This window comes from Tasmannia lanceolata, unplaced genomic scaffold (genome assembly GCF_043159265.1).
Source record: "Tasmannia lanceolata isolate RefF3 unplaced genomic scaffold, GAP_Taslan_0.1 ptg000013l, whole genome shotgun sequence".
NCBI classification, from domain to species: Eukaryota; Viridiplantae; Streptophyta; class Magnoliopsida; order Canellales; family Winteraceae; genus Tasmannia; species Tasmannia lanceolata.
Window position 1 is genome coordinate 49,675,246 of NW_027518690.1, and position 16,934 is coordinate 49,692,179.

At 38.8% G+C, this 16,934-nt stretch overlaps 1 protein-coding gene and 1 non-coding gene across 2 annotated transcripts; both read right to left on the reverse strand.

Moving 5' to 3' along the window:
- Positions 1-5,967: 5,967 nt before the first annotated feature.
- On the reverse strand, positions 5,968-11,597 carry LOC143889322 (phospholipase A1 PLIP1, chloroplastic-like). Its single transcript, XM_077393495.1, has 5 exons — positions 10,834-11,597; positions 9,057-9,569; positions 8,912-8,971; positions 8,202-8,618; positions 5,968-6,758 (listed from the first exon to the last, which is right to left on the reverse strand). Exons 1-5 carry the CDS (start codon positions 11,434-11,436, stop codon positions 6,333-6,335), a joined length of 2,019 nt encoding a protein of 672 aa, XP_077249610.1. The 5' UTR covers positions 11,437-11,597; the 3' UTR covers positions 5,968-6,332.
- TRNAV-AAC (transfer RNA valine (anticodon AAC)) lies at positions 7,208-7,281 on the reverse strand. The gene has a single exon. It is a non-coding gene; the product is annotated as a tRNA-Val (tRNA).
- Positions 11,598-16,934: the final 5,337 nt, after the last annotated feature.

Genomic DNA, 16,934 nt, shown 5'->3' on the forward strand with positions numbered 1-16,934 from the left:
TAAATTTCTCACGATAAAACTACAAGTCATTTCATATTCATTAATTTGATGGCTGGAGCAATTTAATCTTTTCAAGATTTTGATTACAGACGAATGGAAGAAAGAGAAAAGGAACATAACGATTATAATTAAGGATTTTCTAGGCAATTAAACATAATTTTGAGTCCGATAATCGGCTGGGGGCTGACAATCGGTTGCCACAATCTCAAATGAACAGGGCATTAATTTTGGGCCAATAATTGGTTGGGGCCCTCACCATCCCCATCGGTTCTCACAATCTGATCGAAACGATCAGGACTGCCTAACACTATTTAACTAGAAAACATGATGTTGATTGCCCACTTTGTACTTGGTATGATGATGATGACAGGGAGGTTGCAAGGTTCTCATACTAAGCATCAGAAACACAAGGGCAGATAAGGATTTTGCTTGAGCCCCACCACGATTGGCTTTTCTAAGTTATGAATGTTCTTGAAAAAGACTGGGAGAAAAAAGAAAAAAGAAAAAGAAAAAGTTGGAAAGGGAATGCATTTGGAAAGGGAACGGCCAGTTAGTAACAGTGGGTGACCCTTTTCTACCATGTTTTAATGTTTGAAGATGATTCTAGATAGTTATTGATGTTGGCACTAACATGTTTTGATAATTGTACTAATTCATCTTATATTTTTATTGTTTAAACAGCTGTCAAAGGTCATTACAGTTCCCAAAAAGCTCTTGAATGCCGATTAAAGAAGGAAAGACAAGCTAAGTTTGTGTAATTATTAAAACATAGTAGTGCCAATATCAGTAGTCTCCTAGATAAATCAATTAATGGCAAAGGAGTTAGCGGAATCGTAGAAAGATTTGACTTGACATGTGAAAGAGAGAATAAACGTTAACACACAGTGAGTGGATGGAGGATAACATCAACATGCGTGTTCGCTGGGTTCTCATAGGCGTGGGGGTGACATTATTCTTTTGGTCTCTTTATGTATCTATGACCTTTTCTTACTGGTAAAAACGTAGGATTCTCGCTTTTAGTATAGTCAGGATAAGGATTTTAGACCCTGTTTGGTCTTATTATTATGGGAAAGTTTGGAAAAGAAAATCTTTTGTTGAATTTTCCACTTTTTCCATTGTTTGGTTACCCATCAAATAGAAAAGTAACTTGAACCTAGTTCAAGATTTATTATAGGGAAAATTCTCAAAAAAATATGACTTTTATCTGAAATTCTCAAAAAATGGTTAAGTTGGATAATTTCTCAAGAAGGGGTGAAACGCATCCCAAGGAGTATTTTTGGATAAAAATGCCCTTGTGTTGGTTTTCCCTCCAAAAAAGTAAGCAACAAATCCCAATGCATTTCACCTAACATTTTGACCTTTTGACCTTTTTCTTCCCATGCCAAAATCAAACTCCATTATCTTTGTAAAACACCCAAACGAAATTCCATTGCAGAGAGGGGAGTTCCCCTCTCCTAAAATGTAGATTTTATTGGATCTTTTATTTTTCTTTGGCTATCAAACCTAAACTTCTCAAGTAGGTCCATTGTGATACATTTGCATAGGTTTAACGTGTTCCTTACAATGCTATGATGTATTGTCATAATCTTGTTTATTTGTTAGGGATTTATTATGGTTTTGTTAGGCATTTGTTATTGTCATCATCCTCTTTACAGTGCTATGGTGTATTATTTAGATGGCCTAATACTTTAATGTATGGTGTATTGTCACTCGGATATTATGGTGGTTAATAGTTTAGATGGCCTAATACTTGTGAGAATGACTGTGTTTATAGGATTTTAAACACTCAGAAGCACTCATTATACCTGGGAACCACTAATTATACCTAGGAACCACTATTTACCATTATGTAGTGGTTCCAAGCTATAAATAGTGGTTCCAAGGTATAAATAGTGGTTTCAGAGTAGAAATATTACTTCACACAATCTAAAAGTACTTCATTGGGTGTCAATGTTGCAATGAATTTATGAACAATGGGTTAAATAGTTTTCTAAACACTCGGATGTTATGGCAGTTCATAGTTTAGATGGCCTAATACTTGTGAGAATGACTGTATTTATAGGGTTTTAAACACCCAAAAGCACTCATTATACCTAGGAACCACTCATTATACTTAGGAACCACTAATTATACCTAGGAACCACTATTTACCATTATGTAGTGGTTCCAAGGTATAAATAGTGCTTCATTGGGTGTCAATGTTGCAATGAATTTATGAACAATGGGTTAAGTAGTTTTCTAAACACTCGGATGTTATTGTGGTTAATAGTTTAGATGGCCTAATACTTATGAGAATGACTGTATTTATATGGTTTTAAATACTCAGAAGTACTCATTATACCTAGGAACCACTAATTATACATAGGAACCACTATTTATCATTATATAGTGGTTCCAAGCTAATAATAGTGGTTCCAATGTATAAATAGTGGTTCCAGAGTAGAAATATTGCTTCACACAATCTAATAGTACTTTATTGGGTGTCAATGTTGCAATGAATTTATGAACAATGGGTTAAATAGTTTTCTAAACACTCAGATGTTATGGTGGTTCATAATTTAGATTGCCTAATACTTGTAAGAATGACTGTATTTATAGGGTTTTAAACACTCAGAAGCACTAATTATACCGAGGAACCACTAATTATACTTATGAACCACTAATTAATTATACCTACGAACCACTATTTACCATTATGTAGTGGTTCCAAGGTATAAATATTGGTTCCAAGGTATAAATAGTGGTTCAAGAGTCGAAATATTGCTTCACACAATCTAATAGTACTTCATTGGGTGTCAATGTTGCAATGAATTTATGAACACCTGTATGACGGAATGGTGGAAAGGTCGACCTTTTCACATGTTTTACACCTGTCTGACGGAATGGTGGAAATGTCGACCTGCAAGTCGACCTGTAATTGGTATTCCTACCTGTTTGGTCAAATGCTGAAAAGGTCGACCTATCAAGGCAAATTCCCACTTGTTTGTACATATGTTATAAAGGTCAACCTGCACCTATTATGGCAAATTCGCACCTGTTTGCGAAGAATGTAAAAATGTCGACCTTCATGTGTGACCCGTACAATACTATTTGCATTGTATTTCATTAGATCACCCTGTGAAAATAATTTTTTAGGCACAACCTATTTGCATTGTGGCTTATCTAATGGACGGTTGGATCATCATATGGTGTGACCCGTACAATACTTTTTTGAAAAATGCTGGAGTATATAGGTTTATACCGTATAAAAACTCTTTCTCATGAAGAAACAATATATGTCTTCCCTACCACTAAATCAAAAGCCAAAAGTATTTATGTAATTGAACACAATTTGTAGAAGGGCAGTGAAAAATTCACCTCGTATTTTTCAAAATGGACCATACAGCCCACACCATAGGATGATCCAAACCGCCCAATTGATGGGCCACAACATAAATAGGCTCTGCCCCAAAAATTATTTCCATAGATGGTCCCAACCGTCCAATATATAGAAGTTTCCATAATCTAAGTCCCTCTTAGATCGGATGTTTAGAATCATCCTATGGAAATGATTTTTGGGGCACAACCTATTTACGTTGTGGCCCATCAATAGAGCGGTTTGGATCATCCTATGTATGGGCTGTATAGTCTATTTTGAAAAATATGGGTTGAATTCATCTGAGAAGGGAGCTGTACAATGGAGTTTTACCAAAGGCAAGACTTTCAACACTTGGCATGGGGAAGAAGAATCTAAAAAAGGTGAATAGGGTTTGTGAAATGCATTGGGATCCGTTTCTCAAAAAGGTAGAGGGAAAAGCAACTCAAGGGCATTCTTGTCTTTAAACATGCCCTGGGATGCGTTTCACCCCTTTTTGAGAATTTAGCCAACTCAACCCTTTTTGAGATTTTCAGTTAAAAATCACATTTTTTTGAGAAATTTCCCTTTATTATAAGGTACCTTCAATTTATAAGGATATTCCCAAAATAAACTATATCCATATAATTTTCCTCCAAACACTCTTTATGTTCAGAACAAATTTATGTTTTGGAATTGTTTTCCTCAAGGAACTTCATCGAGAAAATAAAGACAAAAGTGAAAATGACATGTGATCTAGTCATTTTCAGAGTGCTTTTGGCATTTCATGGGGATTCGAGCTTTCTTCTTTGTCTTTCTGTACACATGTCACCACAGTGCCTTTCGGTATTTTTTTACAAAACGGATTTCCGTTTTGCTAGCAATGCTCTACCATCTTCGATTGCTTTTTATGCACAACTAAAGTTGTTCATAATAATAAATAAGCATGGTTAATTAATGGGAAATGACATCACCACTCCTCTTTAATAATGGCACTCTATTTATTCACACTTTTCTAATTAGCTTTTGAAGTTTAGTACAATTCTCAAAAGTTTATCAACCAAAAATTAAAGAAGAGTTTAATAAAGTGAGGAATGCCACTACAGAATCAAGAGAGTGCTGGTATCACATCTCTAATTCTTTTGTTAAAATATTGAAGTTGGTGAGATTTGTCACCCAAAAGTTAAGACTTTATACTCTTCCATGCATGTTAGCTTGTATTTTTTTTAGAAAACATGACAATCTGAAGTCTAGAGATCTTTCTGTCTTTAAATGTGATCAGAAATGAATGTGTTAGAAAAAATAAATATTATAATAAGCTAAGATTTTTCAATCTAGGATCAAAATAAAGTCATCAGTAGACATCAATTGAGATTCGGAGGATGAGTTGTTTGGCACATACAAGGTTTTTTAAACCTGGAATGAGTTGTTTGGCGCATACAAGGTTTTTCAGCACTCATATCTACTAGAATTTTCATTCGTGAAACCTCATGGAAGCAATCCTTTGTTTGGATTGATTGGAGAGGGGTTATAGTGGAATGAAATGGATTTAATGGACTGGGGAGGGTCCCTCCCTCTCCAGCCAATCAGAATCCTACTGCTATAGTTCCTTTTCCTTGGATAGTTTAGGGAAAGCGGTAGGCTTACACATTCAATCTTTCAGCTCTTAGGTTAGCAAAAGCCGTTGCTTGCTGCTTGCTGGCTAGCGCGAGCGCCCTAAACATAAGGCGCATACTTTTCTGCTATCAATGAAACCGGCCCGTAATGATGAGATTTACTTGTTCATCACTTTCAGAAAAACCAAGGAACTATCATCCAAAGAAAAGCATTGCAAACAAGAGTTGTTGACTACTACGGCACTGGGGCCTGTCCTCTCAAGTGGCGAGACTTTTTTTGCCTTTTCTTTAGCTAGCTTGAGTCACAAAAGAACCCATAAAAAAAAAGTCACAAAACAACAGGTATAGCTTTGCTTGGGCGCCAACGCTCTATCTTTAGTAGAGGGGCTGCCATCTACTATAAAGGTTTCTTTGTGTCTCGATTATAGTATATCACGTTTTAATGCTGACTAGTTTTTCCCTTTTCTTTTGTATTCAACTTCTTCATCACAAGGATAAGAGCTCCAGGTCAGTAAACATAGCCATGCTCATGTTTCTTTTCTTTAGCTCTGGCAGCAATATTCATTGTTCTCTTTGTCTGTATCCTATTATTAGGATAGGGTTAGCGTTTTGTATGCTGATTGTAATATCTTTCACATTCTAACATTCTAATAAATCGGTAGGGGTCCCCGCCAAACCCCAGCTTACCTATCAAAAAAAAAAAAAGCTCTATCAGCAATATCATCTATCGGACTATTAAGGTTGTCAAGGCACACAATCCATCCTTTGGTTGTATTTTTTTCCCTGGTAACCCTGATTATCTGTTTACTCTGGAGCAGCTACCATTTCTATTGACTCAGGTGTAGAACCTACCCTGATAGTGTTTAACAACTCTTGGTGAGATAGAAGGTTCGGACTTGCACTCTTATCCATGGCTCTGTTCGTAGGTTCCTTTTTAAACAAATTCTCCAGAGCAAACCATTGATAATAAAAGGCATATATGATGCAGCAGAGCTTTGAATACATGAATCCATACTCTTAAGAACAATCAACTTGAGCCATGATCATTCAAAAAAATCAATGTAAGCCACACGTACATGGATAATAGATAACATTTAGATACAAACAACAAAAAAATGGACAAAAAATAAAGCAAAAGGGAGCATGTACAAAGACAAATGGAGAACCAAAGCCCTCATCCATGTTTCCTAGAAATTCCTATACAAATCTTTGCATATAGAGGGAAGAATTTACAGTCTCCATGACCAGTAACTAGCTCTTTAATTAGTGACCAAGCTGAAGGTCTCTGAATTCCGCCGTTTCCCTCTTCACTTCACAAGTGTGATGGCAACATAAAAAGAGGCCCCCAACGGTTTAGCCTCTGACTATTGTCGCCCTTCAGACTACCCACTAACTACTTCTTTAGTGACCAAGTAGGAATTCTCGGTATTTACCTCAAGGCTCCGCCCATATGGTGACATTGTCAACAGAGGCCACCATTGGTGTAGCCTAGGCTTCCTTGACCTTCGAACAACCCACTTGGTATGTTGGCGGAGCACACCATTGATGGCCTTCAAGTAGTTGCTTGAATCATGGTCTCTAAGGATTGTGCCTTCTGAACCATAGGCGGTGGGGTCACTCAGGGTCTCTAGTGGGTGAGGAGAATTGAGGAAGGCCCTCAATGCACTTGCTATACCCAATTGCGAACTGTCTCGGTTCACGCCCAAGGCGTAGAGAGCACTCCCAGGTGGGAGAAAGGGGTGAGGAGGAGATGACTTCCCATCAGGTTGAAGAATGAATACCTTCCCCAAAGGAGAATACAACAATTTCTGCAGAACGCACATTGAGACAACATTAGCAAAGAAACATGAATGTAAATTTCCTACTTACATTTTTATAATGAGCTATCTATCATCACAGACTGGAATTCCTTAAACAAAATTGGTCCTCAATCTCATGTTTTTTTGGCTATTTCGTAAGTTAACCTTTGTAGTTTGGTGTTTGGACACTGAAAATTAATACTGCAAGATTAAGTATCTATATATATATTAGAAAGCTAGTTCACTTGTAGGCCTAGTCAAAACAAAGCCCAGATGTCGAGTCTACTCTGGTTTAATGCTGCATAATATTGTGTGCAACTTACTCTAACAGTGGGATTTTTATAATGAGCTATCTATCACCACAGACTAGAATTCCTTGAATTAAATTGTCCCTCAATTACATGTTCTTTGGCTATTTCATAAGTTAACCTTTTTTTTTTTGAGAATTAAAAACACAATGGCGTCGCCCGGGCTCGAACCGGAGACCTTCAGTGTGTTAGACAGACGTGATAACCAACTACACCACGACACCTTTGATGTCGTTTGAGTTTGGAGACAGAAAATTAATGCTGCAAGATTAAGTATACATCAACTTTCTACGAGACAATACAAAAAGAAAACAAATATATGTACATTTTAAAAGAGTTAGAGAGCTAGTTCACTAGTGGGCCTAGTCAAAACAAAGCCCAGATGTTGAGTCTACACTAGCTTAATGCTGCATAATATGGTGTTCGACTTGCTCTACCAGTGGGGTTTTAAGGTTACAGAATTGTCATTTATAATTGTTATTGCTGTCTTAGGCTACTCATGTGAAACAACATTGTATAGAGTAAGGCTTCAATACGGCATGACCTCACTGTAACACAATGAGGTCGGCATAGTGGGTCCTACCTTTGATTGATCCAAACCCGTCCATTTGATAGGCCATCCTCTGGACTTTCTATGACCCCAAATTCATGTCAACCATACAATCCTAACATTTATTAATGCCTACATTTTTGTTTAATGTGAACCATTGCCTTTGTCATTTTTGACTGTCTATGTCCAATGACAAAAAAAAGCATATGATTGGATGTTAGGATTTAATGATTTGAATGATTTTTGGGCCATAAGAGATTCAATGCAAGGCATGTAGATAAATCAGAGCAGTCAGAGGTGACACCCACTATACCGTAGTAGCATGTCCTAATGCATTACAATTGCAATGGGAACATACCCTATAAGGCATGGGGTTTAAGTACTGTTGTGATGTATCATGGACTTGGAATCTTAAGATCACAATGTCTTCACTCGTACTCAGAGCACTGGAAATGTTCACTTAATCACTTGCAATGCATTTTGTCATGTGTTTGAGTCAAAGAAATTTTTGACATTTCTGAGATTTCACTGTCATTAACTATCGTTTTCCAATGCATGCTATGAGGAAATTAATGTGGCAGAGTTGATACTCACGTTATTGTTGAGGCAAGGGTGAGACCGAAAGGTGCCGTTGAGTCGTTTGAGGACTTGTGCCACATGGTTAGGATAGTTGCAGGAGAAGGCTCTAGGGACAATGTCTCTATGCATTATAACAGAGTGCACATGACCCTCATCCAACCCTAGATCATTGAGGATACGGTGGCCGCCACAAAACACAGAAGGAGATCCAAAAGTGACAACTGGCAATAGGGTGGAGGGGTTGACAGCGCCCCTTCCCAAGAGCATCAAGTTGACCAGCAGTGAAAGGCTACCACCCAGAGAGTGACCGGTGAATCTAAGTCTTGCTCTCTCTCCGTAAAGCTCCAAGTGGTTCAGGATTCCTGGCATGAATTGCTCGTATATTCCCTTTGCAGCTTCATAGATTCCCCTGTGAACAAGCACCTCTGTCCCCTGGACATATGAGAAGAAAAAAAAAATGGTGATCAGATAAATCCTAACAGTTTGATAAAGAGCCTAGAAATGGAAATATAGGGAAGACTCCCCATTCAATATCTGAAACTACATTCAATCCCATAGTTAGGATTGAAAGATTAACATGGCTTTTGGACCATTAGTAAACCTAAGTTGGGCCATGCCAAGTGATCAATCAGAGGTAGCAACTATTTGTAGATCACAAAGAGTTATTAGAGAGAAACGTCAATCCTGTGGAATTTTGAAGTAGAGATTATAGAGTATGTGCTTACCTCAAATTTTGTGGGTTCGAAGAAGAGATTTGCTTGCCAGGACGCTAACGAGTCCGAACCCTAACAATTGGAATCCCACGCATTTATTAATAAATGGCGTTATGTTTTAGTAATACGGTGGAAAAGCCTAAAATATTAAAATTACCTGGATGACGAAGCAACGAGTAAATGTGCCCGGATCGTCACAAACGAACCATTCACAAGGCGAAGAATGAAGAGATTGAAGGTCCTTCGCAGCCTCTTGCCTCGCTCTCTCTTCCGCACCCACAACAGCTGTCATAGTCGAGGCTGCCACGTAAGCTGCCACCTCAGACTTATAATAAACCCTAGATGGAGAACGCTCCGCCTCTTCTACAACGCCACGTGTCTGCATCTCCTCATCCTCCTCCTCCTCCTCTTCATCGGAGGAGCCCAATGAAAGGAGGCCCTTGGCACGTGCGTGGACGTACGAAGCAGCCGAAGCCGCGATCTCGTAAGCAACGGACGGTCGGATGGGGCGCTTCTGATTGGCACGTGAGAATTTGATGGGAGACGTTTCGGGCACGCGAATGGAGTCCTCTTCGAGCTTCGATTTTATTGCCTCTGCCTCTGCCTCTGCTTTTTTCTCTAATGAAGAGGTCACCAAATTCAGGCCGTAATGTTTCTTCAAATCTTCCCCCTTTTATTACAGACAAAAAACATAGAGTTAGTTACTTGTTTTTTATGTAGAGTTGTTGATATTCTCACAAGACAAATGTACAATTGACGTCATACATAGCTTTTGAGTGTATTTTAGGCACGATGAGGTAGGCTACTTATTAGAGAAAACTTACAAGGGTTGAGAAATTTAGAGGCGGTTTAGGTTAGGGTTAACCATCCTCGAGCAAAGACTCGTGTTGGGTCGAGTTAGGGTTGAGGTAATGGTACCTAATAATAGGTTAGAAATTGCCACAGTCCGACCCGACCCGAGTTGCACCCCTATATTGTCTGTTGCATGCATTGTGGAACCTACTTTAGTTTCATCTCAAATATCCACCATTACATATACGTACACGCTATGAGATGGGCGGTCTAAATCAACCCCAAGAAGTTGTCTCGGAGGGTAGTAGAATGAGGGGAGGAGAAAAGCATTTGATTTGTCTAGAAGAATAGTGGAAAAGTGGTCTGTAGTGTTTGGTTGCGCTGTAGTTCTCTTGAAGAGTAGCAGAAAAAGCAGGGGTGTCATTACCAAAATAAAGAGAGTGAAGAGAGGGAAGAGAGAGAGAGAGAGAGAGAAAGAAAGAGAAAAAGATAGAAAAGACAAGACCTTTTCCACCATTCTTCTACAAAAATTTTAATTTTTTGGTGAAATAAGTTTGGAAGATGAATTGAGGGGAAATTAGTGTCACATGGGGTGTGTGCAAAAAAGCTAGGGGAGTCAAATGGAACTTGAATGCAATATTGGCAACCAAACATGCAATAGCATTTGTTATTCCACAAATCCCCTATTCCTTCTAGGGTTTTGGGACTGCCTTGAGTGGGGCTGCATTGTTCCGCATATTATTTCCATCCTCTGTCTCTGCATTTCCATTAATTATTTTTTCTTTTTCTTGAAAAAATCTTTATTTTCAGGAAAAAGGCAAACAAGGAGGTGTAAATTTTAGGAAAACAAAGCTAACAAGAGGGGGTGTAAATTTCGGAAAGGGGGAGGAAAAACCATGCCCTTTACAAGAATACCAAACTTTTGTTAAGACCTTTCTAAAATAGAAAGAAAAGAGAGGCTAATTTGGCAACTTGTACAAAACTATTGTCCAGTACTCTGGATCGAAAGTAAGGAATTCATGAGCCCCATGAACTATGAAACGATGAACAATTAGATAGTTCACGAATGGAGCAAAGCCTAATCGAAACCCAATAAGAATATATAAAACAGAAATGTAAATAAGATAAAACAAAGAGAATACCTTAATCTCCGGAATCACGTAAGCCATATTGCACAGGAATGCCAACTGAGAAAAGAGCCTGGTCTCAGCCAAAGGGACTCGAACCAAGAATCTCGAAAATGATTCCCTATCAAAATCCACCTCCTCCCCTCCTTCTTCACTCTCCGAATCATAACAAACACCACATAAAATCTCATCCTCATCTTCCCCATCTCCTTTTGTCTCTCTTTGCCTATCTCTCCATCGACTCTTAATCTCCAAAAGCCTCTCAACCCAATTCACCCTCTTCTCCTCCTCTTTTTCACTCTCCTCAGAATCTACTAACCTCATGTCTTTGTTGTAATCCGAGTCAAAGAGAAAAGATCGCAACGAGTTGGGAATCATGGAACCGGAGAACGGAAATGGGAAGATCCTAACAGAACGGCTAGTTTTGAGTTTTGGCTCGGAGGAAGATCGGACGGTGTTGATGGAGCAGCGGAGTTGGGAATCAGATTGGGATCTTCGCATTCTGGCATGCTCGCGGAGGTCCTTGCCGGAATGAGATCGGCGAATGCCCTTGTGTTCTCGGAGAATTTCCTTTCCGGCCACCGAAGTGCAGGAAATGGCTACCTGATTACATGCCATGGTGTTGTTGGAATGGGAAAAGAGATGGGCCTTGTTTCCTTGTCTTTTTTACTCAGGTTACGAGACTGCATGCCATGTTTCACCTATTATAAAATGAAAATGTCGGCCTTTTGTCTTTCTCTTTTTCCTTAGAAAACCTAAATCACACTATCAGACTGATAAGTAAAGAAAGCTTAGAAGTGTAACTCTATAAATTCTTATATATGGGATTGGTAAATGAAGAAAACTCTCTCTCTCTCCCTCTCTCTCTTCTCTCTCTTCTCTCTCTCTCTCTCTGTGGGTTGTTGAGCGAGTTCTTGAAACAAGACCACGTAAGGATACTGCTCTCAAAAGGAAGGTGTTGAATAAAAACGTACCCGTTTCTTAAGAAATAACGAAAGTACCCCGGATGCTCTTTAATTGCTTTTAATTATTTTTAAATGACCAAAATACCCAGTGGAGCTCTGGTCAAACGTGTCCAATGTAAGGAGACACGACCCTTGACCCTTCAAATGGATTTACATTCCTACTCTAAGTCCCCTGTTTGTTTTGGACTATGAAAACCAAATTGTGAATCCAAAACTGATTATTGCTCAATTTCATGCTAGGCCTTGTTTGTTTTAGATTTTGAGAACCAATTGTTTGTCCAAAACTGATTATTTGACTCAAAATTATGTTTAATTTTGGGTTAAATTATCAGTTTTGGACTCGCAATGAGTTCTAAAATTCCAAAATGACATAGAAAATGCTGAGAGTCATCGCTGACTCTCCACGGCATTGGAAGGGATGGGCCAGCGTGGTGTGGTGCGGGTCGATGTAAGGCTGTGATATTTGAATCCTGGTTAAACTAGGAGCCGTAGTGGTTAGAGGAGTTAGACTCATAAGGGTTGGGTAACTGTTAGTTGGTTTTGGGAGTTTGAGTCCTAGTGTGATTATGAGTATGTATTGCATGTATATATTTTGAAATACTATTCAAAAGAGAATTTTCTCTCTCCATCTCTTGTGTGGCTTTTGTTTCTTAGTTTTTCTACTTCTTGTTTTCTATAAGTGATATCAGAGCTTTTGTGCTTTGATCATTGTTTTCTACAGAAAATTCATGTCCATCAAGTCTATCAGAGTGTCTCATGTAGGACATAAATTTTTTTTATTTAATATGTTAGGACTATAGTGTTATTCTAGAACATTACTTAATGATCCCTTTGGATCTTTGGTATTGAAAACAAAAAAAATCAATATTGAATTGAGATGGGTTTGATGTAACTTTCACCATGGCTTGTGATTGAACGTATGTAATCCGACGATCCTCGTAGCTTTTTCGAGCATGACGGCGGCCCAGAAACCCCCCATTGATACTTCTCTTACCTTGCACGCCAATAGGTCTATGGGAAACCTCTCAAAAGTGAACTATCTCTCTCTCAATGAGTTCTAGTGTTATGGCGTGTGGCAAGATGGACTAAGGGTTTCTTTTATAGGCAAAAGCTCCCATAGAGCTTTCCTAGAATGCCCAAATTCGTTTGACAATTACACTTAACTGTTATTTTCCCTTCCCAAACGTTTCCAAATTCAAGGGATTACCCTATAAAGATGAGAGGTTACTAAATATGCAATGCCACACTCAAATTAGCAAGTCTAAACAAAAAAATCCTTGCTTTGCAAGGAATTCTATCAAGTTTAGAAACCTTTAAGTTTGGTAATTTCCAACATACAATGGACATAGACAGACAGTGAAGGCCCATTGGAGTGTCCCATGTAAAACAATAGACACAATTCTTATTTATTCGGATTATATAAGCTAAACATAGACCGTATTTCTTGTATAAAACATCTACCCTAAGAACAATAAAAAATCTCATTTGAATAAATTGAATCAAACAAAGTCTTCATTTCCTCACACTTGTTGACCCATTCTTTGCATTAGCCAGTAAATATGTCCTTTCCATTCTTGTGATGTGCAATAGTCAGACCTAATTCTTAATTGGGAACAAGACACAAACAAAGAAAGTAGATTCTCAGATCCAACCGAGTAGGGCCTAGCCAAGTTAGGCTTCAAATGGTTCACGGCACACACATAGAGGTTCCCCTCCGAATTGGGTCCACTAGATAGGCCCAAAATACCAATCCCTTTGTTTGTGGGGCTCACCAACGGCCAAGTATAAAATTGCATTCGTGCGGTAAAATTACTAAACTATCACCTAGCACAGGTGTTTTAGTATCGTTTTAAATAAATTAAAACAACGCCTCTGTCTTAAGAGCCAGGATATTTTAGTAACTTGATAGAGGAGTTCCGTTTGGGAGGCAACACAATGAACAAGGAATCCGTTTGTCTTGTTTCTTGTACATGGAAACAAAGACTTTGGCTGTTCATCTCGATGAGCTCTCGATCTATCCAAACGAGTGGCTCTACCAACGCATAAATAACACGAAATGAAAACAAAGAAAATCCCTCCTCGTGGCCTCATCTCTCTTTGTTATTCACGCTTTCAGTGGCCTCCAGTTCAGACCCACTTACTCGGAATTCATATAAAAATGGTCCCTAAAACCTTATCAGGTAAGAAATGAGTATATACTTATGATAAAACAAAATCTATAGAATGAATCGAGTTAAAATAAGAGTTTGTCAAAAACAAGAGACAAGCAAGCTTGTTGTAGTAGAGCTCCACTGAGAGAGGAAGAGCTTGTAAAAGGTCATTAAAAAAAATCATAAAAAGGTCATTATTATAGTGACGTAACTAAAACATTGATTGTAAACCGACTTGGAAGTGATTCTAAAAGATTGCCAACTAGGTATTGTTTTCCGACGGTACATGTTAGCAAAAGTAAGCATACAATTTAACGCAGGGGCGTATATGCGCGTATATGCTCAATGAAAAAGATAGAAATATGAAAAAGGAATTCAGAGGCGAATTCACCTTGTATGTGAAATAATCAGCAGCAGTGGCTGAATTTGGGCAGCAACGGCGAGCAAGTAGCTGCTGACTTGCTAGAATAGCCAACCAATCTGAGGCGATGTAGACACCCCATTTTGACCGGGCCCTTAAGTCCCTAAAGTAGAGTTGAAGTCTTGAAGTCGAAGAAATTCCCGAAGAGTTAGACCCAAATGCGAAGGAAATCCGAAATTTTGTCATCTTGTTGTTCTTGTGGGCAAGGGTGAAGTTCCCAAGATATGGCTAATTTTCCAAGGGAGTTACCCGTAAAATTGTGAGCAAAACCGATGAAAATTGCCAAATAAGCCGAGGCAAGATTGGGTTAGTGCCATTTGCGGAAGGGAAGTGACTTAACCCATTGAAGGATGCCCCATTTGGTAGGAATGATGCTCTAACCAACACAATTATGCTGACATTAGCTTGAGATATTTGGTATAAAGGGGGGGGGCGAATTAGCAAGGCATGGGTGTGCCAATACTAGTTTACCATAGGCAAATCAAAGAAGAAGAGAATTTAGTCCACCCCAATTTCCTACTCGAGCCATCCCTTGAATAGAGTAAAAAGAGAGTGAAATATACTAGAAAGTGGCTGTCCAAGGCAAGCATGGGAGGTCAAATTTATCATTTCCCTTTTTGATTACCCATTTCCTACCCAAGCCCAACCCGTAATCAGAAGAGTAGTTATATATATACTAGATGGGGCTGTCTAGAACAAAAAGGGGGGTCGAGTGTATCATTCTTCTTTAATAAAATCCACGTACAAGCAAAATAGAGGTATTGGGTAAGAAGGAAATCAACCCATCTTTAAGGGTATTCTTGGATGTTCTCATTGCTTGCTTGGGAAGTAATAATTCTAAGCCATAGAATCAATAAGGAAAGTGTGTGGGTAAGATGAGGTGAGAAGAAATTTTTTTATTAGGGTTTGTAAAGGCAATGGAAGAGATCAAGGGTTGAAATTATACAAGATACATGGGCTTTGCAATGAATGGCTAAGATCATACCCATGGAAATATCTCAGTTATAAAAGCAGCCAGAGTAGACCTGGCAAAATGGGACCCGTACCCGCGGGTACACCCAGCCCGCAGGGGTACGGGTACCAATTTCATTACCCGCAAAAAAAAATACCCGTACCCGTGACCCGTGGGTGGGTCTGGGTCGGGCGTTGGTGCCCGCGGGTTACCCGCCATTCGGTTTTCAACTTTTTATTCTTAAGGCCTAAACACTAAACAGTAAAAAATAGACTATGTGGGTGGGCCAACAAAACAAGTCAAAGCAATCGGACTATGTGACTGGTATCTTTGGTTGTACCAAAACAAACACTTGTTAAAGTAAATGAAAAATTGTATGATGAATGGGCGTATAAACATGTACTCATCATCCCATCCTTGATATTTGAGAAGCTGTTGTTGGATTAAATATCAAGGCTTGTACATCCATCGTACCACCTCTATGTGTTCATACACCCATTCATCATATAATTTCTTTTGGTATATATATATATATATATATATATATATAATTTCATTACGTGTAAAGACGAATTACCTTATAAAAAGACCAAAATACACATGATAGTCAAAGATAGGTTTTGAATCAAGGGTGTGGGAATATCATTTCTCTACAAGCAAGCATTCTAATGCACTAGTGTTAAAGAATGGGCCAGCCCCATCAAAATCAAACATGGCGTGTAAAATTGTGGGCCCACCATATATACATGTACTCGGTGAAGATTGCGGGACCTACGCCACGAAAGCACGAGGCAAAAATGGTGGGCCCCACCCTATGCATGGGTTTCATAGAGTTGGTGGGACCCACCCATCAAAATAGGAGAAATTATATGGTGGCGGCCCTTTACATATATAGGGCGGAGAGAGAAAATATCAGCCCCCTTGATTTTTTATCAAGGGGAAAGTCAAAAAAAGGGGTTTGTCCTGGATCAAAAATAAAGAGGGACTGTTTTTTCTTTCTGTTTGACAGTCGGCCACCATATAAATTCTCTCAAAACAGATAAAGGGCATTTTGGCCTTTTCCATGAGGCGGTTCTCCTCTTTACATAGATAAGGGCATTTTGGTCCTTTACTAGTTAAAAAATTTATCATGGGCGTTTTGGTCACAAATTGATGGCACTGCCCGATTTACAAAATCTACTCAAACGTGGTGACTCTATTTGCAAATTGTTAAACTACGAGACAGTTCTTGCAAATAAATCAAAGTAGAAGTCTTCTTTTGCAAAATCCCCAACAACTAATCCTAAAAGACTAAAAAAAATCCTAGTAAAAGTAAAATTCTTAAATTTCTTAAAGTGTAGTATTTAACGTGCGCCGTTGATCTAGACGCCGTCTGAAATCATCCAATCTAAGGGTCTTGGACGATCCGATTAAGGCTACGATGATCTTGACCGTTGATCTCGTGATAGTGCGAGATGCACATGCATCACAATTCCCACGACTGCAATCTGAACCGTCGATAATATCTGGCTGCACCATAGATGGGCAACGATGCAGATATAGCTTTGGTGGGAATTATCTAGGCCCTGTTCATTTAAAATCATGACCACAGATTGTGAGTGCCAAACCAATTATTGGACTCAAAAATT

Bases quoted from the DNA above. Each gene is read 5' to 3' on its own strand.
- LOC143889322 (XM_077393495.1), bottom strand. From the start codon at position 11,436: ATGGCATGTAATCAGGTAGCCATTTCCTGCACTTCGGTGGCCGGAAAG. The intron at 8,972-9,056 runs GTAATTTTAATA...TCCAATTGTTAG, and splicing joins CTCGTTGCTTCGTCATCCAG to GGTTCGGACTCGTTAGCGTC. The intron at 8,619-8,911 runs GTAAGCACATAC...TCATATGTCCAG, and splicing joins TCGAACCCACAAAATTTGAG to GGGACAGAGGTGCTTGTTCA.